The sequence below is a fragment of the Balaenoptera ricei genome, chromosome 3, assembly GCF_028023285.1.
Source record: "Balaenoptera ricei isolate mBalRic1 chromosome 3, mBalRic1.hap2, whole genome shotgun sequence".
In the NCBI taxonomy this organism is placed as follows: Eukaryota; Metazoa; Chordata; class Mammalia; order Artiodactyla; family Balaenopteridae; genus Balaenoptera; species Balaenoptera ricei.
In genome coordinates this window covers 95578811-95603395 of record NC_082641.1, presented here as the reverse complement: position 1 = coordinate 95603395, position 24585 = coordinate 95578811, and the positions used below count along the sequence as shown (strand labels likewise).

At 34.0% G+C, this 24585-nt stretch overlaps 1 protein-coding gene across 3 annotated transcripts in view; it reads right to left on the bottom strand.

Moving 5' to 3' along the window:
- Nucleotides 1–2073: 2073 nt before the first annotated feature.
- AP3S1 (adaptor related protein complex 3 subunit sigma 1) overlaps nucleotides 2074–24585 on the bottom strand; it is a 68711-nt gene continuing 46199 nt past the window's right edge. For 2 of the 3 annotated variants that reach the window (XM_059916912.1, XM_059916914.1), the window contains 2 exons: nucleotides 11880–11987; nucleotides 2074–2695 (listed from right to left, as the gene is read on the bottom strand). In XM_059916912.1, the coding sequence (XP_059772895.1) occupies nucleotides 2567–2695; nucleotides 11880–11987 (237 nt within the window). In that variant the 3' untranslated portion in view covers nucleotides 2074–2566. Of the gene's footprint in view, nucleotides 2696–8526; nucleotides 8750–11879; nucleotides 11988–24585 lie in introns of those variants that run through there. The other variant, XM_059916913.1, reaches the window with a different exon arrangement.

Here is a 24585-nt window from a genome sequence, read left to right as displayed (position 1 = left end):
CACACACACTACTGGTTCTGAAGAACCCTGACTAATACACACACCATCAATATACTTTTTTCCATCTTGATTTTTTTTCACTTAACATTATATTCTAGGGATCAATTTTCAGCAATATAGAGAGATATTTTTCATTTTGATAGCTTCATAGGACTCCATAATGTGGATGTAATCCAGCTTTTCAACCAATCTCCTTCTAATGGACATTTGGGTCATCCCAGTCTTTTGCTATTACAACTAGTGTGGTAGCTACAATAACTTATTCAACCATTTCCTTACTGGTGGGCATTTAAGGTATCTCCAGTTTATTATTATTATTATTTTGCTTTAAAAAGTTGATGAAATAATTACCTTTGTATATAAAGATATCCAGGAATGCTAAGAGAATAGAGAGTTCCCAAAGTGAGTCACAGGGTATGTATGATATGTGTATTTTTGATTTTTAAAAATTTTCACAGAACTTGGCATATTTTTTTTTTAAGTTACAGTAAATTACATTCCCATGAGCAATGTATGACAGTTCTCATTCCTCACATCCTCTCCAACACTGGATACTGTCACCCCTTCTAATTTTTGCTAATATGACAGGTGAAAATAAAATCTAATTGTCCTTTAAACTTGCATTCCCTGGCTACTAGTGAGATTAAGCATCTCTACATATTTAGCGGTCACTGAGATTTAGTTTTCTATGACTTGCCTACTTGTGTCATTTGCACATGACTGGGTTTTCTTTTTCATACTAGAATATAGTAAAAGATGAAACCCTTTTGACTATTTCTTGAGGTTAAAGTATGATCCGGCCCAGAAGTTTCCCTAATTTTGGTACATTCTAACCAAATCAAAACTTAAATCTTTCCATAATCCACCCCCACCCCCCAAAAAAAGGGAAAAGAGAAAAGTGTGGTACTGCATATATGTCCATGAGGACAGGGACTTGTTCACCTGGCACATTCAAATGACTGAAGACCAGGGACCTCCCTGCATGTTCTGCTTAGCATAACCTTACTCTAGGACTTTTATACATCTCTGAACTGATGGAAATCCCAATAATCACAGACTGAGTTTCCTGTTGCCTCAGTAGGATGGGGCTTAGAGTCAGATTAATTTTATTTAGGAAAAATAGTGACTTTTCTTACACCCCAGAGCTTGGAGTAAAATTCATACATGCCACACATCTAAGGAAATGTTTCAAAAAACAGTATTTGGGGAGGGAGGACTAGAACTAGAAGGAAAACCTTAGTCTAACTGGAAGAAGAATCCCACTCACGGATCCCAAGATAAGATTAAATAAGAAAATGTGGGCAAATTATGAGAAACCAGAATACAAGAGTATTAGGACTTAAGAAAGTTTTGACTTTGGGATGAAACAAGTGGGGCCCCAAAGAGGTTTTTTTTTTTTTTTTTTAATTTATTTATTTTTGGCTGTGTTGGGTCTTCGTTTCTGTGAGGGCTTTCTCTAGTTGCGGCAAGCGGGGGCCACTCTTCATCGCAGTGCGCGGGCCTCTCACTATCGTGGCCTCTCTTGTTGCGGAGCACAGGCTCCAGACGTGCAGGCTCAGTAATTGTGGCTCACGGGCCTAGTTGCTCCGCAGCATGTGGGATCTTCCCAGACCAGGGCTCGAACCCGTGTCCCCTGCATTAGCAGGCAGATTCTCAACCACTGCGCCACCAGGGAAGCCCCCCAAAGGGTTTTGTGTTCAAAAGCAACTAAGTATTTGTTATGAAATTATTTTTCATCATCTCAGCAAGAAGGGATCAGATGCAAGACTTAAACCTATGTGTATAAAACGGATTTTGCAATTTCTCAATATGGATTTTAGAAAAAGATTTGTCATCTCCCACTCCAGATCTCATCCTACACAATATACTATGAGATACACTACTCTTGACTTGTGAAATAATTGAGTTTTAGAATAATGAGGTTCTGAATATTAAAAATATAAGTATAAATTAAATAAATCAACATTAACAGCTGCTTAACAGTGATAAAATATACTTTTATTTACTTCGTTGAGTCAGAGGGTCGTAAAAAAAATTATTGCTAAAGTAGATACCAGGCAAACAGAACGGTGCTTTAGAAGTCCAGTTACCTTGGAGTTTATTTAAACTAAGAGAAAAAGGTCATAATGTTTTCATGCAATACATACTTCGTTCTTTAAATAACAATTCTGACAAATAACAGAAAGAATTAAGGAATGTTGTATTTGTGATCCATATAAAACACCAACATTTTAGGTTATACATAATTTAAAGAAATGTCCCAAACACTTTTCAAAATACTGTAGTAGCCAATACATAGAGGCATGCCTTAGGTGGCCATAGGAATGCAGTTTAGAAAATAAAGAAAAAAATCACACTGTAACTACTCAATTTCTTCAAAAATCACTGAGCAAGAAAAGCAACAATGAACTTCCATACTGATTTTACATAACTTCTATACAGTACCTTGACTTAAATCCAAGAGCAAAAGTTAAGACTCTCCTCCTCTATTTTTGGTAAACAACTGCATGGTAAACTTAGATGACTTTTCCCCCGGATTTTACCTGGGAGTGGCCTTTTAAATTTTTTATTTAAAAGAGGGCAGGTTTGGCACTTTTATACTGATGTCACCAATGTTAATATTTCTTGGGATCTCAGGAAGATTCATATTCTTTACAGCTGATACAGCACGGGCTGGAGCTCCCGCTAAGCCAGCCTGTATACAGAAGCAAATAAAAGAAAAAGAAAATGTACAGCTCAGGTGTAGCCCATCAAAAAACACTAAAACTGGAGGACAATGATAAAAGAGTTTCATATAACAAGCTTAGAGACCAGATGGTAGTTTGAATTGGTATGGAATGGTTACTTTGAAATACTAATCTATAAAGAGAAAACAGTTGACACCTTAAAAAAATACAGTGAATACATGCAATGATAACAATGTAAAGATTTAAATACAAATTAACCTGTACTACGGAAACATCACACACAATATTCAAATGACAAAGCTAGATCTTCACCTATATTTTGATTTAACTGACTTATGATATAAGCATTAAAGCATATTTTACATTAGTTTCCTTATTAGACATCTCTTGCAACAACTGTGATAGATTTTGGGTTTTTGCTTTTCAACTGTCATTTATTATTAATATATGCTGTGAAATAAAAACTGAAAGTAATAAATCATGTTCGTTTAGTTTCTTAGGGCTAAACCCTTAAAACATTTCAAAACAATAAAGTTTTTAAAAATTATTTTTTAAAACTGTAGAGGCTCTTCTAAACTTTTCTAGGAAAGTTCTAGGACATTAAAAAAAAAAAAAAAATCAGGCTTTTAAACTGAAGCCTCAGGACTTCCGTGGCGGTCCAGTGGTTAAGACTTTGCTTTCCAGTGCAGGGGGTGCGGGTTTGATCCCTGGTTGGGGAGCTAAGATCCCACATGCCTCGCAGCCAAAAAACCAAAACATAAAACAGAAGCAATATTGTAACAAATTCAATAAAGATTTAAAAAAAAATAAAGTGAAGCCTCAATCCAAAGAGAACGGTTCTGCCTAAAAATGAAACTGCAAGAAGAGGATCAATCCAACCCTCAATGAATTAGTAAAAATATAATGATTAAAATTATTTTGTCATATAAAGTAGATTCAACATATGTTCGGTTTACAATATACAAATTTAGAGAAAGAATAGCATAAATGCAAAAGGTAGGATATATATAAATAAATGAATTCTAAAATTTCCAATACCATTAGTGTACAATATTTGGCTTTCATCTTAGTTGGAAAATTTATAATTTGTGAAATAATTTTGAGAGAAAATATGCTTAAAAATAAAAGAAAAATGCATATATATCACTTTTCTCAAATAGCTACATCAACAGTCTTCATATTTTTACGATTTAATTTATATACCAATTAGATTTCATCAATTTTTATTCAGGTTATGTAATAAAGCCAACGAACACATGTGAATTCAGTGTTATATATTATCTTGCACAAAAGCAATTACGTAACAAAAACAAATCTTCTACTTTGCTTAGATTACATATATGAGACAGTGTCCATGTAATCAGAAAGATTAGTTTTAATGTCCCTTTTTGTAATTTAGTTTTTTTCTCTCATGTAATCCTACCTCTTTCGTTAATTAAAAATATAATAATAATAAAGCTGTTACCTGAGAAAAATCTTGAGTGATACAAAATAGGCCAGTGTAAACTATTTGCTGAATAAAGGATACAAACATTGTTAAGCAATGAAATAAAAGCCATGGATTATCAAGTTAGAATTGGAAATAATAGAAAAATCAGTAAAATAGTATTTAATAATATATATGGTCCACACAGGCAATGATAAGGGTGATATGGATGAAAAACTCCATACCCAATTAAAGACTGAATAGGGTTGGAGAATTCAATTTTTATAATTTAATGGAGTGTAGTTGTTTTTGATGTATAACTAAAAATTTGATTGACCTCTACATTTATACCTACCTGAAGCAATGCAGTTTTTGTTATGCCCAACCTCTCTCCAACAGCCCCCAAAAAGATGTTAGAGATATAGATGAATATTATTTAGGGTAGCATGAATCATATTCAAAAGGATCTTTAACTTGATGTTTTCAAGTTCAGTGTTTAGCTACCAAAATTTAGAATGGTTTAGAATCAGAGAAGACTCTAATTCAAAGAGCTTCCTTTTGCTAGGAAGTATGTTGTTTCCAAGGGAACAAAAATTATTTTACAAACTTATAGACAACCTGGAACTAAGTATCATTTTTCCAGTAGAAGGATTTTATAATTTTTCTAACTAAAAAATCAATTTGCCACTATTTCTACTTTGGAATTTCTATACAGGGTGCTAATTATGAGTAGGCTGTAGAAAAGTAATGACAAGGTATTTAACTATAAACATTTTAAAAGGCATGAATTATTAGAGGATTTTATTATTGAGAAAAAGAGAGAAAAGGTAGGGTGTGTATGTGTGTGTCCGTCTGTCTGTTTTACTGGATGCTATGGTTAACATAAGTAGTAAAAACACTTTTTTTCGTATAAAATGTCATTGTCAAGAAGCCTTCTTTTCCATAATACCCTGTACCATGAGCAGCTAAACTAAAGAATAAAACTTCATCCTGTTAAATTTCATTAGATTAAGTCGTTTCTTTGTGACCACAGATGGTGTTGACTGTTAGCTGCTAATGAGAATACATAAAGTCAATATAGCAATTGATTTCAATAGCATATATGTGCCAAATTCATATTATGTAAAACCAAAAGAAGTTTCTAAGTCAACAAACTACAATTTCTCTAAACATAAGCAGCAAGCCATAGACATGCAAAGGATGGTAACTACTCAGAACACGCAAATGAATTAAGAGAATCAAATTATTTCTCAAGCATGTTCAATACTTTTGTGTAGTATGTCACAAACTTAAATGATAGGAAATTTAAAAATTGTAATGTGTACTTCAATTAAGTTTTAATTAAACTAACATTTTAAGAAATCAGATTCTGTAGAATATAAAATGTAAAGAAAAATATGAGAAGGACTGTTGATCGCTACTCAGATGCTTACATGAGCTGTCAATGTTAATATACAAAAACTCAGGGCTTAAAAAAAAAAACACTTCATGTCACTCAGGTAGTTAACACCAGAACTGCCATAAAACACATTTCAGTTTCAGACTTCCATGAACATGAAGTCTGAAACATTTTTATTAAAGAATAAAATGTAAAAGAGGTAATTTGCCATTAGGAAATCAGTTTGCCAACACAAAGGTATAAAGGAATTTTCATCTTAGTTAAGATTTTTTTTTTAGTAAGATATACTCAAAACAACAAGATAACTTTTATTAAACACAATTTTTTTGAACACTAAAATTTACAGAAATTAAGTTTACCTGACTTGTTAGTGGTATGTACAATTTAAAATGTAAAAATAAGATACTTCTGACAGTACAGCATAGTTCTTATAGATTTAAGATTACACAGTTGACATAAAGCAGAAATAAAGAGAATGAAACCCTACTGGAGAAATAACTTGTTTCCATCTATGTTGTTATACTCGAGCACCACCATGGCAGGTAAACTGAAGCAACTCCACTAACAAAAACAAATACATGAATCCAAAGCAGTTAAGAGTATGAATCGGATGGAAGAATGAAGTACAGTATATAAAAGAATGGTCATGTTTTCTCTCCCATGAGATTAAATAAATTAACAGAATTAAGAGAAAGAAAACAAAATGAAGTCTGCAAGTATACCAAAATGAGGCCAAACAGAAGACTTATACAGACATACTCTCAGAAATTTCAAGCACTTGAATCACAAAGATAGTAATGGATGGATATGATTTGTTTTTGATTTTGTTTTTAAATTGCCAGACCCAAAAATAAACAAAATATGTGCAAGCGAAACTGAAAAAGCAGCATTACTAAAATATATTTCAAAGAATCTGAAGACTCCCTTTTCCTCATGCAATAAGCAATTAGCTTTCTCCAAGGGAAAAGGAAAGAACCTAGATATTTACTTCATCTAACACATAAAATATCCTACCATCTTAAAATATTTTTTCAAGCTTGATATATAGCATAATAAGATGGTAGTTGAAATAATTTGTACATACTAAAACCTTTACCCACCCATCCTGCTGGAAGTTGCTATATGCACATTCATAATTTTGACCTAACAGCAAAGTGAAAGAACATCAACATTAATAAACACAGTATTAAATGGTTTCAGACTCAAAATCATTAACAAAATAATGGCAGATTTTGAAAGCATGCTTTGAGCAGAATAGAAAATGTCAATATTTTAATTTCTGAATTTAAGGCAGAATAACTTTTAAACTGGGGACAGGCTTGCTCTTTGCTTTAAAGGCAGTGCTTTAATACTGCAATTATAAACAGATTAGAAATGCTGATGACGGTCCTCTAGTAAGCAAGAACTATGGCATTTTATGAAAATTTTTACCAAAATGAGAATATTTTAAAATTTTTAAACCTTTCAGTACTAGTCATTTTATGTAATCTTAAATTATAGTTTTAATTTCTAGCATAGGATTTACCTGTGTGAAATAAATATAGCAGACTGATGTCATTTATGGATTTAATATAAATAGTTTTGACCCTCACAAGTGACCTCAAGGGTCCTCATCATAATTTTGAATAAGAGAGTAACTGTGCATGTCAAAGTAGAGGGGCAGAACCAACTCACAAGCTGACTTTCCAACATCTGTATCTTAGGGCCGCTTTTCTTGCTCTCTATTCTTTGAAAATAGATACTTGATTAAAAAAAAAAAAGCAAATTACTAGTTCTAGTGATGGAAGTTATAAGACCTAAGTGATTGATGGTTCTTTGGTAGAAAAAGCAATTTAACATAAATTAAAGACTGGAACATAGAAACTGGCAGTGACTGAGATCAATGGAGTAAATGAGACCATTACATATTTTCTATTCCCAGGATAAAGTAATACAGATCCAGGGTCCAAAAGTGGTGTCCCTAGCTTCATAATACATAGCCCACTAACTCGGGATAAGAAATTGTAAAGCTACCTACCTGTATGTTGCTGCTTCTTAAACACATCCAGAAAGTAGTAATTTAGTGTCTAAAAAGCAATGCCAAATTCCCAGTGGCATTTTTCTAATTACTAAAGTGGTTAATCTAGCTTGTTAAGTTTACACATTTTTTCCCTGCATGGCACTCAATAAACTATTTTCATTTTGAAATTTTTAAATGGAAGTATATGAACATTTTCATTTTCTTGTAATGGCTTTGTACAAAAAAGTTGTTCATCAACATCTCTACATGGAAATGTTTAAAGAGTAATTCACACAGGTAACTTATGGTGTGAAAAATGCACAGGAACTAGCAGAGGAAATTTAGTTTTGTACGGCTAGGAGTCTATTTAAAACATTTCCAGTTTTTGCCAATATGCTTTGCAAAAATTTTCAGGGTTTACAATATCTTATTGAGTCTTACTATGATATGTTTGGATATCAGAAGGTTACTACAGTGAAAATCCATTTTATTTTGGTCAATATACTTAATTCCATGTTTTAGAGTATTTATTTCTATTTTAGAAGATATCTGATCTTACTTTTTGTTGGCTACTTCTAATATTCACCTGTTAGTCAAAACTGCAAAAGCAATTGTTAAGACTTTGGAACTGAAAACCATTAGGTGGGGGGAAGGGGACTATTTAACAGTCACTGTTCTAAGCCTTTACCGGTTCCCACTTTGTATGCTAATCTCTAAAGGTTCAGCTTTTGGTTTTTAAATTCACAGCTTCCAAAACCCAGCATGCAATTTTATGTTAGAATCCTAATTAAGAAACGTGGGGGAAAAAAATCTGTGAGAGTTAAATTAAGGTTCTGCCATATGATGCTCAAAATAAACTCTGATTTACATACAAAGTAAATTGTCATTTCTACAAATGTAATTTGTCAGTTAAATGACAATGTTTAAAAAAAAAAGAAAAAAATTTAAACTTTCCTTTTACAATGCAGGCAGACAAAACAGAACAAACATGACATCAATGATATACTAGTAAAATACACTAAGTCCAATAAAAGATGAATAAACTACAAGGAGAAACTAGAATGGAAAATAGGCTACAGGGACTATATGGGTTCATTAACACAAAGAATTTTTGAGTCTGGCCTAAATAATTAATTGCCTTTGACATCATTTTGCTTTCCCTTTGTTAAAGTACATTTTTCTCAAAGTCAGCAATACCTTGTCTACCTGTCCTGTCTGGGAGATTGAAAGATAAAGGTCTGTAAGAGAGAAGAATGGAAAGAGCTAGAAAGATCAGGATGTTCGGAAAAAAGAGGACTGACTTTTAAAAAGTAGTGACTAAATTCAGACCCATTTATTCATCTTGAAAATCACATGAAATACATAAAAGCTAACAAGTCTCCCCAACCCCACCCCTCTACCTCCACCCCCAGGGAGTCCTTTTACTCCTAGGCAGATTCCTGAGTGCCTCTTACACTTCCCCCAAATCCCACCAACCTCCCAGCTTAAACCCTCCTTTCCCAAGATCCCAATGTTATAGTAAACCATTTATCTATCAAAGCAGGATAGATGAAAATATATTCAGAGCCTATCTTTGCTTCTCATCTCTTTAAAGATCTGGGTGATCTTTGCTTCTACCTGTCTAGGTAATGGGAATTAAACTGGTTCACTTTTGACTGTTACCAGAAATATACTACTTTTAAGATAAAATAATAAAATCTTTGATTTCTGACAAAGTAAAGGCAACTCGATACATCCATGTTATATTTTAAAAGCTGTATCTTAATTACATCTAGGCTTTTTAAAAGATAAATGATATTCTAAACATTACTTAAATTAATTTTTAAAACATGATAAACAGGTCTTTTCATCAATCATGGTATTCTGAACTTTAAGATTTGCTTTGTAACTTTTTGCTTACATAATACATTTTAACTAAAATTTTGTAAGAGTAAGATTAATAAAAGCTTATAGCTTGCTCTCAAATAATTTTGCATTATTCTGCAGCCATATATTTGGTAGATATAACCAGTTTAAATAACATGGAAAAGGAATCCATATGAAAACTTTTGACATTTCACTGCATCTGGAATAAAGCTGGTAGCCTTCCCAACATACTTAAAATATATGAAAATTACTGAAAAATTACACAAAGTCAACATTATTTCAACACAATTTCTTAAAGTATGATCAGAACTATATGGCTTCACCATGACTCAAAATCCTACTTTATGAGGAAAATATGAGCAGACATCACATATAGAGAAACACTTGATAAACATATGTTAGTTTATCCATCAGATTTAAAACATACTTTTTTTATAAAGGAGAAAAAGAAAAACTAATTTGGTAGCAGATAACAATTGATTATACATGTTAAAAGACAATCAGTGGATGAAAAACAAATATTCACCAGTATTCAAAACCATTTTAAATAGCATGTTTAAATAGCATGTTTCTGTTAAAGGACTTTAAGTTATAATGTTCTTATAACTATTTCCACTGAAAATGTAAATTCTGTATTTTACTGCTCTTTATAGATAAAAAAAACTGGCTCACTAACAAAGTTTTACTGGACAATCAAAAAGCAAATATCCATTATGTAATTATTACAGGTCCTTCATGACTTCTGTCAATATTATATATAGCAAACTAAGGAGGAAAAGGGGGTCAGGCGGGAGGAAGGGCACCACCAATGGAAAGGAGTTAAATACCTGGAAATGTGATAATTCCAGACAAGAGGTCGATATATTTTTACAGATGATTACACGGAATTCACAAATTACCACATATCCACTCATTTTAGACTAAGTATTAATGGATTGTATCACTGTCTGTCTCTTGGCATTTAAAATCTATATCCATACAGTTTTGTAAAGCAAGGTTTAACAGACATAAATTTCAAGTTATCATTTTAAGACTTTAAAAACTATAGCTTAGAGTTTATAGTAAACCTTATGCCATATTGAACAATACACTGCAAGCCAACTCTACTAAATAATATTCTTAGCCCTTTTCCTTGTCCTAAAACAAAATTTTCTCTATTAATCTAGTTTGTTTTCCCTTTTCAAAAACCAGTATTTTAAAAATTGGCTGTTGAACACACAAAATATATACAATTACTTAAAAAGAGTCATAATTTTAAGCTCTTCCCCATTACAACCCTCTCCTTTGGGAAACCAAGAAGGATGATAACTTGAGATAAGGAGAAATGAAGGACTATTTTAATTTAAAACAGAACATTGGAAAATGTTTTTATACAAAACTTCAACTGTTTCTAATCCTCAGATTTCAGATTTATCCACCATCCTGTGTTTCATTCCATTCCAATGAGCACAGCATTTTAAGCTGATCCTTTGAAGAGCCAACAAGATAAAAATTCTTCAGAACTCACCTGTTGTAAATTAATGCTAGCATATTTTTAATATCTTTCTGCTTTTATAGTAATATTTACTTTAGATCAACCAAATAACTGTATTAATAATTATAAATAAAATTAGTTTTCTGCATTATGACTATAAATATCAAAGGTAAGAGTATCCTCAAACATGTATAGTATTGAATGAGATATCAAGACTATTCATCTTTCTAAATTTCTGTATAGCAATAAGAAACAACCAAAATTATGTAAACTTGAGTGGCCCAGCTGCAGCGCCTGTTACTGATATTTCAGCCTTGTTACTGAGGGAAGAGTCATACAATTCTGAAGTAGAGTTTTACAAAAGGCTAAACTGTTGGTTGGTCCTCATTCACTCAATTTAGCAGCACAAAGTTAGCTGTATATAACTAACCAAATCTTTCTCTTCTAGAATGCAATAAAAGCCACGAATACATGTATCATTATATGGAATGTATGATTTAGCTAACTTGTCAGTGACCTTTGGGAAGGATCCAGAATTAAAAGATTAGAGCATTGAATTTCTTTTTTCAATGTGCACTCAGGCCTACTAAGCAGCCATTATAACATTACTTCCTTATGAGAATTCCATTTTCTCTCCTTTCCTTTTACAGAAATAGTTTTATAAAACACTAAATTTATATATCTTTAGAAAACCAGTTCTAAGACTTCCTTGATAATTAGTGACTAAGGTTTAATAACAAATATTGATTCCATTATTCATAATTTCTTTTTTAAGCAACAAGAAATGGGAATTTTATTCATTACCCAAAGCAATACGACTGTGGCTAAAAGAATACACAAAACTATTTGGTGGGTAGTGGTCACAGAACATTTAACATACTAAAATGTGTATATTCCACTTCTTTTTAAAATTGAATAAGCATACCAGCTGTACCTAAAGGGTGATACTGAAGGACACACAGTGAAAGCTACAAATCATGCATAATTTATGATCATGCTTACTACCTTCATTAACTTTCCATTCTTACCTCAGATTTCTCCAGTTTATTTTGTGCATCAATTTGTGTAACAATCTCATTCATGTTAGTCTCCAATACCATTCCCCCCATCACCATTTCTGCAAGAATATTGTGAACCTAAAGAAAGAAAACTCACTGTAAGAATGTTTCATGATACCAGTAATTTTTCTTTCAAATACTGCTGTTTTATGAGCTGTAAGATAAAAATAATTTGGAGTGAAGACTCATAATACACTTATGTCACTACTGTGAAGCCTTAGGCAATTATACAAACCTCTTTAAATCTTAGTTTAATGAGCTGTAAAACAGAGATAATAATAGTATCTCCTTCATAGACTGATGAAAAGATTAAGTGAGGTCAGTGACCATGGAAGTGCCCCAAACAAAGTAAATAATCAATAAACATTAGCTACCATTATGGTATCAGGATTAATGCTAAAAAAAAAATGACCTATAAGGGCCTTTTATACCTGATTCTTAGTCAGTAATTATTAAGTTGTTTTATGCTCAAGGTACTCAATGAGGCTGTGTGGCATTCCTACAAGCTCTAGATTTAAAATGATGTGAAAGTTTCTTTATATTATAGGTACTTTAATAAAGCTTTTACCCCAAAGCCCTCTCTATATATCTAATTACTCAGATTTTTTATTATCAAATACATCTTACAATGACAAAAAACAACATTTTCCATTGGGGAGAAAAACTATAACCCAGGTGTTTTGTCATAAGGTATTTACTGGATCAAAAATCACCGAGTCAAAGCTGGAATGTCACAGAACAGTATACTGTGCTATAATTTTAAAAAAATAATGTGGCAGCATTAAGAATGGAGACTCTGAAATTAGATAGGTATAAATACTGACTCTATCACTTATTAGTTGTATACCCTTTAGAAGTTAGTTACTTGACCTCTCTGTTACCTTATCTGTAAAAGAGAGGTAGAAATAGTATGGGTACCTCATAGAATTATCATAAGGATTAAATAAATTCATGTGAAGCACCACAGCACAGTACCTAATAGGTTTTTTAAACAAAAACTTTTTAAAATTAAATATATAATTACACTGTTCGATTTTCCTTTTTAAGATTTCATGCAAATGTACTCATGATTTTTAAAATATCCTATTATTTATTAATGTTTCATTTTGGAAAGATGGACACCTCACATACCAATTTTGAAGAATTACAGAAATTACTTTTCCTTAGCAAACAAAACTAGAAGCTACAATTGTTTTAAACAATAGTGCTAAATATCATCACTTCTACTACTATCTTTTCTGTTACTAGATACCATTTATTAAAACTCTGTTTTGATGCTGCACTTACAGTATCTGATTTAATTCTCACATTAACCTTTGTTACAGCTGAGAGAATAAACCAGCTTACTCAAGATGCATAAGCTAATAGGTGGCAAATCAATGACTCAAACCTAAATCTGAGTGATCCATGTCCAATACTTTGCTTTCTTCTGTTAACAATAACAAATGAAATCGATACAGCAAATTACTTTTTAGTCATAATCTATGAAAATTCAATTAAAGGTCAAGAAGATAACTAGGTGATAAAATAAAATTACTTTATAATAGCTAATAGGTACTGTATGCATAAAAAGTGTTCAGAAAGAAAGGCCATGGCCAGGGGACAGAGATTCCTTAAAACTTCTGTTTTAGCAGTGGAAATTCCTCTTTTCTTTTTAAAACAAATTCTTATGCAATAGCATGACTTGTAATGCTGATAGAAGTGTAGCAACTACACCACCCCCATTTTGCTCAGGCTTTCTAATGGGTTCATCCCTACATATACATTGTACTATAGCCTTTCAAAACATCTCAGAACACAAGCACTACATTGGTGGAAACTATAGATTTCAGTAATACTGAAACATCTACCAACTTTAGAGGTAACAAAATATGAGCAGCCTACAAATGTGGGTCGTATGCAAGAAATTCTAAGAAATGTATGTAAATTTGTCCTTAAAGTAAAAATAATTCCTATGAAAGCAAATTCAGATCCAGAAGAGACAGAAAATACAACTGAAGAGCCTGTGAGCTAAATTCTTAAACATAATCTCACTTATTATAAAGATAATAAACGCCTAAAGACTGTATTCTCAGTGAGGAGGTACAATACGTTATGTAGAAATTTAAGGAGAGGACTTCCCCTCGTGGCACAGTGGTTAAGAATCTGCCTGCCAATACAGGGGACACGGGTTCGAGCCCTGGTCCGGGAAGATCCCACATGCCGCGGAGCAGCTAAGCCTGTGTGCCACAACTGCTGAGCCTGCGCTCTAGAGCCTACAAGCCACAACTACTGAGCCCGTGTGCCACAACTACTGAAGCCTGCATGCCTAGAGCCCATGCTCCACAACAAAGAGAAGCCACCACAATGAGACGCCTGCACACTGCAGCAAAGAGTAGCCCCTGCTCGCTGCAACTAGAGAAAGCTTGCGCACAGCAACAGACCCAACGCAGCCAAAAATAAAAAAAAAAATTTTATTTAAATAAATAAGTAAATAAGAAATTTAAGGAGATAAACATCGTGGGGAATGAGAACTATTAATTGGGAGGCTACTCCAATACTATTCAGGTTATGGTGTCCAAAGTAAGGTATGTCACATGAGGAGGGGAAATTAAGAAGGTGAACATGTCTATTGATAGAAAAATTCATGTTCCAAGAATTGAGAAGAATTTTTGGCAGACTTAATAAGAGAAAGAGGATGATAAAGCTCTGCTTTTAGCTTAGCCCTAACTCATATGGTTGACATATTTCAGTATTTTGTTTTATAAATTTTACTTAAAACAGATTTTTATGGAAATAAAAGGGTAACAATATGCCTATAATACAACTCGTCTACTAAACTGCTTTGATGTTCACCTGAAAGTTCAACGAGTTTTCACTCTTATGAATTTTTATAGGTATTTAAGTGTTTAAAAAGTGGCAAATACCACATTAACAATGTATTTTTGCCCTTTTTTTTTTTTTTTTAAAATATATGCCCTATCTATCCAACCACACAGCTTCTTCTGGACATAGACCGTAACTTCTAAACTTCATTTATTTTTTTAAAATCACAATATAAGCCATACAGAAACTTATATATAAAAATAGTCTCTACCATCCTCTGCTTCTGTTATTAGGTCCCTCTATCTAAAGATAATCACAGTTAACTGTATCTTATATATCCTTCTAGAAAATTTGTTATGCATATACTTGTTATATGTGTGTGTGTATATATCTAATGTACACAAATGAGATCACATTGTACACATTATTCCCACAGTTCTACAAGAAAATAAAGATTGAATTGTCGGTGCTTTGTGACCACCTAGAGGGGTGGGATAGGGAGGGTGGGAGGGAGGGAGACGCAAGAGGGAAGAGATATGGGGATATATGTATATGTATAACTGATTCACTTTGTTATAAAGCAGAAACTAACATACCATTGTAAAGCAATTATACTCCAATAAAGATGTTAAATGGGAAAAGAAAAAAAAAAGAATGACAAAAAAAAGAGACTGAATTGAAAGAGGCAAGAGAAAATGAGCATATGAGTTAATAAAATAATAAAAGTTACTGGAGCCAGGTATATGTACAAGAATGATCAATGAAACTGTTGGTAAGAGCAAAGAAAAATACAAAACTAAAACAGTGAATCTACACTATTAATTATCACACACCTAAAAATGAGAAATATACAGATTCCTTAGAAATATTGGTAAGTTATTAAATGAACAAATGAGAGGGACAGAACGATATCTATAATATGGTCCCATTGAGGTATACTAAAAAAATTACACACATACACACACTTGGATATACCCAGAAAAATTCTTGAAAGGCACGAAAATAATTAGAAAAAAAAAAAAAGACTTTATTTTTTTAAGAGCAGTTTTAGGTTCACAACAAAATTAAGAGGAAGGTACAGAAACTTTCCCATACATACAACCTGGCCTCTGACATGCACAGCTTACCCAGAGTGGAAAATTTGTTACAACTGATGAACCTACACTGACTCATCATAATCACCCAAAGTCACAGTCTACCTCAAGAGCTCTCTTTTGGTGTTAAACATTCTATGGGTTTGGATAAATATGATATATATCTATCATTATGGTATCACAAGAGTATCCTAAATATTCTCTATGCTCCACCTATTCACCCATCCCCCTCCCTCCCCAAGCCTGACAACCACTAATCTTTTCAGTATATGCATAGTTTTACCTTTTCCAGAATGTCATATAGTTGGAATCATACAGTACATAGCCTTTTCTGATTGGTTTCTTGCACTTAGTAATATGCATTTTAAGGTTCCTCAATGTCTTTTCATAGTTTGATAGTCCATTTATTTTTAGCACTGAATAAAATTCCATTGACTGAATATAACACAGCTTGTTTATCCATTTACCTACTGAAGGACATCTTGGTTGCTTTAAAGTTTTGGCAACTATGAAAAGAGTTGCTATAAACATCCATGTGCAGGCTTTTGTATAGACATAAGTTTTCAACTCTTTTGGGTAAATACCACGGAGCACGATTGCTGGATTGCATGATAAGCGTATGTTTAGTTTTGTAAGGTATCGCCAAACTGTCTTCCAAAGTGACTGTATCATTTTGCATTCACACCAGAAATGAATGAGAATTCCTGTTGCTTCACATCCTTACCAGCATTTGGCGTTGTCAGTATTCTGGATTTTGGCCATTCCAATAGGTATATAATATGCTGCAAATATTTTTTAATAGATAGTAGTTGCCTAAACAATGGGACTGGAGAACTGAGGAAGAAAGGAGACTTAGCTTTCTTTCATAGTTTTTGTTTGTTTGTTTATTTGTTTTGAAAACTTTTAACACAAGCATATATTGCTTAAAAAAAAAAAATCTTCCTAAAGAGTAAGAGAGATCATTCAGAGGAACAATATTAAAGGCAATGGCCATGTACCTATTTAAGTTATTTAAGAGGTAGCTCAAAGGTGTTGAATATTTGTTAGTGATAAGAGAAGCATGCCACTTTTTACATGTGTTAAACAATAAGTCTTTTTATGTGTCAGTGCAGAACCTGAGACTTTTGCTTAAAACTACTGTAACATACAAGATTAAGTGGTCTCTATATTATTTTATTATTATTTATAAGATATTATAATGCACATTGTTGGCATCTAATAAATATTAGATGCCAACATTTCTTTCTTCAAAATCATTTATCTCAATTATCTTAAAATTCAAAAGTTAAAAGAACACAGCATTTTTTGTACTTAGTTTAACTACCCCATCAGTAAACCATATTTATTAAATATTTATATACAGTGTTTACGGACAGCAGCATCTTGGTTGAGTAAAGCCTACATAATCATTGGAGAGTAAATGAAGATTAAATCAAACACATTTCACTTTTTACTGTTTTTTTTTTTTTTTTTTGGTCACACTGCACAGCATGTGGGATCTTAGTTCCCCGTCTAGGGATCGCACCCACCCTCCCTGCTTTGGAAGCATGGAGTCTTAACCACTGGATCACCAGGGAAGTCCTACATTTCACTTTTTAACAGTTACAGGTCAACCAGGCAGAACCAAGCATCTAAAAACAAAAAAAATGAAAGGAAGTCAAATTACATAGAGTCCTTTCTATGGATTGTCACTTGTTTTCAAAGCATAAAGCTACTTCACTATAATTTATGCTAGAAATGAGGTCCTTTGCACCAAACATCTTTTAATTTGACTACATTAATATCTTACTACAGGGATGGTCAAGTAAAATATGGCATATACGTTCTACACAATATTTCACTTAAGAATAAAGCTGATACATATATATTGATATGGAAGGATCTAAAGAGAGATGAAGTTAATAAAGCAAGGCATAGAGCATTATGTGAAATAAAAACATGCTTTATCACTCACTGAACCAAGAGAACTATGCATATCTTTGAAAACATAGAAAGAAAGTCTGGAAGCCTACATAGACAAACTATTAAGAGAAATTACTTCAGGGAAGCAGTGTGGGGTAGTGGTGAATAGGTATAAGGAAGGGGACAAGGTAAGAAGAACTTTCATGTTTAATCATATAGCCTTCAGTATTATTTGACTTCTTTGTTTCAAGAAATTTAAGTATTATTATTGTAATTTTAAAATAATAAAATATATGAATAACACTGTAATGTTAATGGCGTGTGTCTGTGAGACAGACAAAGACACAGACACAGGCAGACATATACCACACATCTTCCTAAAACAATTACCTGAGGACTGGGGTAAGGACATATTCTTCACATAACCCTGCAAAGTGTTAAGCGCTCAATAAATATTTTGTAAAATGTGTTTTGCAAGGAACACCTCCTTCTTCTCCTCTTGCAAAAGAAAACTGAACAGGAGTTTTAAAAGGGGGTGAAGGGGAGGCAAAGCAGAGTTATAAGTCTACTCTACAGACCATAATACTGTAAGAAATGATTTTTTTTATTATTAAGAAAATAACCAATTTTGATGAAATGACACACTATTTAAAATATGTTAGCAAATTTCCATTTATGTACTTGTGGGTCATACTCTTACTAATTTGATAATAAAATGTTAATACATGTATTTGCTAATAAAAATTTAAATAATGTACCTAAAGTAATCTATTAATACCTGTATTTATAATTCTAAATTTAATTCTAAATGGTCTAAATCTCATTCACATTTTGATATTTCTTCAAATGTAAGTACAATTGATCATAAAAAACATCATTACTTTACATACCACTGAAAAGGAAAAATGCTGACAATTAAATTATGACAAGCAGCCAGCCCCGCTGCCTCAACCCCACCAGGGTAGCGGCCAAGCGGAGGGCTGTTGGGGGCGAGGTACGCATGGGGGCTTCAGATGCCCACCTCCCACCCACCCGCTGCTTCCAGAGCAGCGGGAGGACAGAGCGACCTACTCCACTGCTCTAGGGACTTTCCTGGTGGCACGGTGGTTAAGAATCCGCCTGCCAATGCAGGGGACACGGGTTCGAGCCCTGGTCTGGAAAGGTCCTACATGCCGCGGAGCAACTAAACCTGTGCACCACAACTACTGAGCCTGCGCTCTAGAGCCCACGAGCCACAACTACTGAGCCCACGAGCCACAACTACTGAGCCCTCGTGTCACAACTACTGAAGCCCGCGTGCCTAGAGCCCATGCTCCGCAACAAGAGAAGCCACCGCAAGAAGAAGCCTGCGCACCGCAATGAAGAGTAGCCCCCACTTGCTGCAACTAGAGAAAGCCCGTGCTCAGCAATGAAGACCCAATGTGGCAAAAGAAAATAAATTAAAAAAATAAAATGTAACTACCAGAAAAAGTAAAAAAAAAAAAAAAAAAAAATTATGCCAAGCTATAGAATTGTAAATGCATACTCATCTCAAAAATGTTAAAATGTGAAAGAAAATCAGCATTTTAGAATCAACGAAGTATATTTTCTTGTCATGCTTTAGCTCTACAGGTATTTATAAATAAAATAAAAGCTATAATGAAAAAATTTAAGTAAGAAAATGGATGTCTTTGGGTTTTACTGGAGTCACTACCAACATTAAAAAAAAAAAAGCTTAGCTTCAGAAATACATCCTCTCAAAATATATTTATCAGAACTTCATTAAATCTAAAAATATATTAAATTTTTGTATAATTATTCTCCAACAGGATAGCTGATATATCAAAGTGTTATATAAATCAAAACTTTCACCTAGGGACTTCCCTGGTGGTGCAGTGGTTAAGAATCCACCTGCCAATGCAGGGGGCACCGGTTTGAGCCCTGGTCCAGGAAGATCCCACATGCTGTGGAGCAACTAAGCCCGTGCACCACAACTACTGAGCCTGAGCTCTAGAGCCAGCGAGCCACAACTACTGAGCCCATGTACCACAACTACTGAAGCCCGTGCACCTAGAGCCCGTGCTCCACAACTAAGAGAAGCCACTGCAATGAGAAGCCCGTGCACCGCAACGAAGAGTAGCCCCCACTCGCCGCAACTAGAGAAAACCCGCGCACAACAACAAACACAGCCAAAAAATCAAAACAAAACAAAACTTTCACTTGATAATGTCATTAACCTGAAGAAAGTGTTTGCTAAGGAAATAATCGGTTCTACAGGTATGTGGTTAATATTATCTTGAGATTGATGCAGTTGAGCAGGTTCTGCTGCTGAAGAGCATAATCCCCACACAAACTTCTCTCCTCTTTAATATTACATCATGAAAGACAAGTCTAAAGTATGACAATTTTGAAAGTAATTTTGAAAGGAATTAAGAGTACATTTTGTTAGCCCACCAAAATTTTGATAAAATTTTCAAGACAAAATAGAAAGGTTAAGTATATAACATATTTTAACATAGTATAACATACTAATAATAATGAAGACATTTGTTAATTGTTGACCAATGGAAAGCAACAGTGGTATAGTAATTTAAAGCAACAGGTAAAGGAATTCCCTGGTGGTCCAGTGGTTAGGACACAGTGCTTCCACTGCAGGGGGCACAGGTTTAATCCCTGTTCGGGAAACTAAGATCCCACAAGCCGGCTGTGTGGCCAAACAAAAAACAAAAATAAATAGAGTAATAGGTAAGAGTAATTCTATTTTGTTACACAATGCATTTTATACTCACACTGAATATGAATGTTTCAAATTGGAAAATTCAAAATATTCAAGTCTGAAAAACTAGAAAGCTGTTCTACTCGCTATTCTATATTTCAGGTTGATTATACAGAAATCCTTTTTAAAGGCTGCTTATCATAAGGGTCACGGATGCTCATTAAAAGACCTTAGAATACTCCTGGCTTATGTGATATTGCTGACTTGTATTTTAAAGGCTGCTTATCATAAGGGTCACGGATGCTCATTAAAAGACCTTAGAATACTCCTGGCTTATGTGATATTGCTGTCTTGTATTTTAATGCTACAATTTTTTTTTTCATTTTAATCTCATAAGTACTTTAACAGTCAATGTTCTTTTATCCTTACCCACAAATTTACTTCTTTCTTTGCTCTTCTTCCCTCTTCAACTCACTCCTTATATTTCAGATTTCTTTCTCTGTAAATTGCCCTCTTCAGAATTTCCTTTAGTCCAAAGGCTTGCTGGTTGCAAATTCCCTCATTATTTCTCAAATAATGTTTTTATTTCACCCATAATCTTGAAAGATGGTTTTGCTAATTTTAGAACTACAGTTGACAGTTACTTTCTTTCAACACAACATCTTCTAACTTCTGTGGTTGCTGCTGAGAAGTCACTTCCCAGTCTGACCACTGCTCTTGTGAAGGTAATATGTCTTTTATTTCTGGATGATTTTAAGAGCTCTCTCTCTGCTATTCAATTTTACTATCATTAGTCTATGTGTAGATTTCTTTTTATTTATTCTGCTTGTGATTCTTTTATCTGTGGATTGGCGTCTTCCATTAATTCTGGAAAATTCTCAGCCATTAGATACTCAGATATTGAATATGCCTCGTTCTTTCTCTCTTCTTCATTAGATGTTTCTTGCTCTATCTTCCCTGACCTGTAAACTATCTTTCACATTTTCAGGCTTTCTTGTCCTTTTATGTTGCATTATGGACAATGTATTCTACCTTTCTATTTACTCAGATATGTTTATGATTAAAGCCATCCACTGAAAATTTTAATTTTGACTTTTTTTCTCTTCTAGAAATTTCATTAATTTCTTTTTCAAATCATCTAAGTTTTTAAAAAGTACTTTTATTTACTGCAATTTTTTAATCAGGTTTGACTTTCTAACAACTTGCTCAGTAGAAGGGGGGTGCCAAGCATTTGACTAGTGCTGGCAGGGGAGGGTGAAGCCCGGCATGTCTGGTTTTGAATGGCCCAGCCAGGAGCTGGGTTATAGAAAGGAAGGATTAAGCAAATTAAGTAAATGCATCAACAATAATACAAATAATAGGAATGAGAATAATCTCTCACTGTCAGACAAGCAAAGTGCAGATATGGAAAAGATGAAGGCTAGAATAAATTCTGTAGTGTTGCACTAGACTCTGGGGTATTAAGAAGAACTCAATGATTTTTAATATATATAAAGATATAGAAATAGGCATGTGTGTGTGTGTACATACATCTATTTCCTAGCCTGGTTCACTGAGAACCAGAAGTAATATTCACACCTCTACCAACAAGCATACATGGTGCTAGGACTGTCATTTCTATACATCTTCATCCACTAAAAGGAACCTTACAGAGAGAAGATTAACATGAGGGCAAAGGCAAAAAATATATAAGATGCTCTCTCCATAGAAAAGGTGGAGAAACAATGATAAGCCTCATAATTACAAGCACCTCCAGACTATGGTTTCTCCATACCATTTCCCACTTAAAAAAAAAAAGAAAAATCAGGACTCCTAGAAGGAATGACTGATAACATATCTAGAGCAGGAAATAAACAAATTGAATCTGGAACATCTAGTTGTACCAGAACACAAAGCAGCTATCAAAGTCCATGGAGGGGGAGAGGGGTCATGTCAAAAGAACCCAGAAGACAACGTGAAGGGGTTCCCCCACTGGCCAAAGATAGGGCAATTTGAGCATCAAAAAGAATAATATCCACAGTGGATTAAAACAAATCAATTACGATAAAATTTATATGTCACAAGGGTACTAAAAAGGAAATTCAATGATCACTTCTGGTGACTACTAGGGAACCAAATGTTATGGAAACTGGTTAATAAAGGGAAATACTGTAGAATTTATCCTGTCTTTCCTACATAAGCTGTACCTTTTTAAACCCATCATCTCTGACTTTTAATGGATTGTTTCATTCAATTCACACTTACTATACTGAATAATACATCTATTTTAAATAATTTCCCTTTCCCCCAAAGTTGGTTGGCTTGATCAGATTTTATTTATATTATTTCCCCCTTTTAAATCAGAGATTCTACTGTTTATAATTTTTATTAATGAAAACTATCTCTTTTCTTGCTCTTTTAATCAAACAAATATGACTTTATTCTTATTTGTAAAATATCAAATCTTTCTACCACTGAGATGCCTTGTTTTCCTACTAAATGCTCTGTTATTCCCTACTCTCCTTTCCCCCAGTTGGATAACAGCTTCAAAATACTTTTATAATACATGCTAAATACTTCATATTCTCTTATCTTTTCCTTCGTGTTTTCTATCTCTTAATCTTTCAATTATATGCTTTGAGATTATTTCCTGCATTCATCTTCTAGCTGTAATTCAAGCCTCAACCGTGACCATTCTCTTCTTTAAACTCTATAGTTTGAAAACACATTTTTAAGCCCCAGGAAGACCTTTTCGAATTGCATCTCCTTAAGCACTTTTTACCATTTTAAAATTTCAAGTGTTCACTGATCTCCTCTAGTAGTTCTTTTTCATGGAGCATATGTTCTGATTGTTCAGCCTGTTCCTCATCTCTCTTGTTGAGATGGCATTCTTTTTTCTCTGTCGGCTCACTGGTACTTAGGTGTGGTTGCTGAGATACTCCTAATGGTTAGATTTCTTCAGGTGGTGAAAGGAAAAGGAGACTCTCACTCTGTGTCCTGTGGTTTAACAATAGGCTATCAAACTCCTTAAGAGGGACTGGGCTAGAGGAAACCACTCCACTCTCACTCTTAATTCTTCATTCTCCTGGCCTGGAGGGTAGGAAAGACACTGAGGCCTCCAATCAGATCTCCCTTAACCTGATCTTTTGGGGGGATGGGGGAATGCAGGGAGGAGTAGACAGAGCACTTTTATAGCTGTCAATACATGTCATACATGCTCCAAACCAAGCTCTTTATAAATCTTTAGCTCCTTCATCTTTGCCCTGGGATTTGATGCTGTGCTGCGGTACTGGCGACAACCTGGGGCCACCCAATTAAAGCCACAGTGTTCAGGAAATGGGCAGGTAACACAGTTGCGCAAATAAGCAGACCTTCCCAGCAAACCCACAGTGGCCATGCAGTATAAGTAAGAAATAAACCAAGTTACTCATATTTTAGGTGTTATTACCACAGCATAACTTAGCTGTAATAAAGAGTCTGACTCCATTTTTGATGTCTGCCTGCTGACAGCTTTCAAGCCCCACTGTTCTCCCTTCCTCTTCTGCCCACATGTGGGCAAGTTGATAAGAAAGTCCAGGTGCTCCTTCCTTTGCACATGTGGAAACCCTCAACCCAACCCTACCCCCTAACCACATAAAACCCCACGATAGTCGCTGTTCCTTGTTTTCCCCCAAAAAGCTTATTATGTGAACGATAAACCCTTTCAGATCAGATCCTCTTGGTGTACATGTGGTATCTTCAGTCTCTACATCCAAATCAATTTTGGGCAGGGGGTGCTGTTCCACTATTTCAGGGTGATTACAAATATTAGCTTATGTGACTGATACACAAATTAGTACTTGAAGGCAGTAGGCCACATGGAAACTATTACATTGGAGGCTAGAAAGTTAGTGATCCATGCTTGTAGTGGCAAAACATTTGGCAAATCTATCATGTGTGATAGTTTGAAAAGCAGATAAATTTACCCATGAAAACTCTTTTCTCTCTGACATAAAAACTGATGATTTTCCAGATACTGGCAGCTTTGTCACCATGGATTCCAGACTGACAGCATGTGGGACATGATAAACATACTGTGTGAATTAGAAATACTCTGATATTGTTACTGCAGCATAAACTAGCCCATCCTGACTGATAACAAAAGGGGTATTCTTTACAACTTCCTCCTTCCCTCTATCCAAGTGTAGTATAACAGCACACA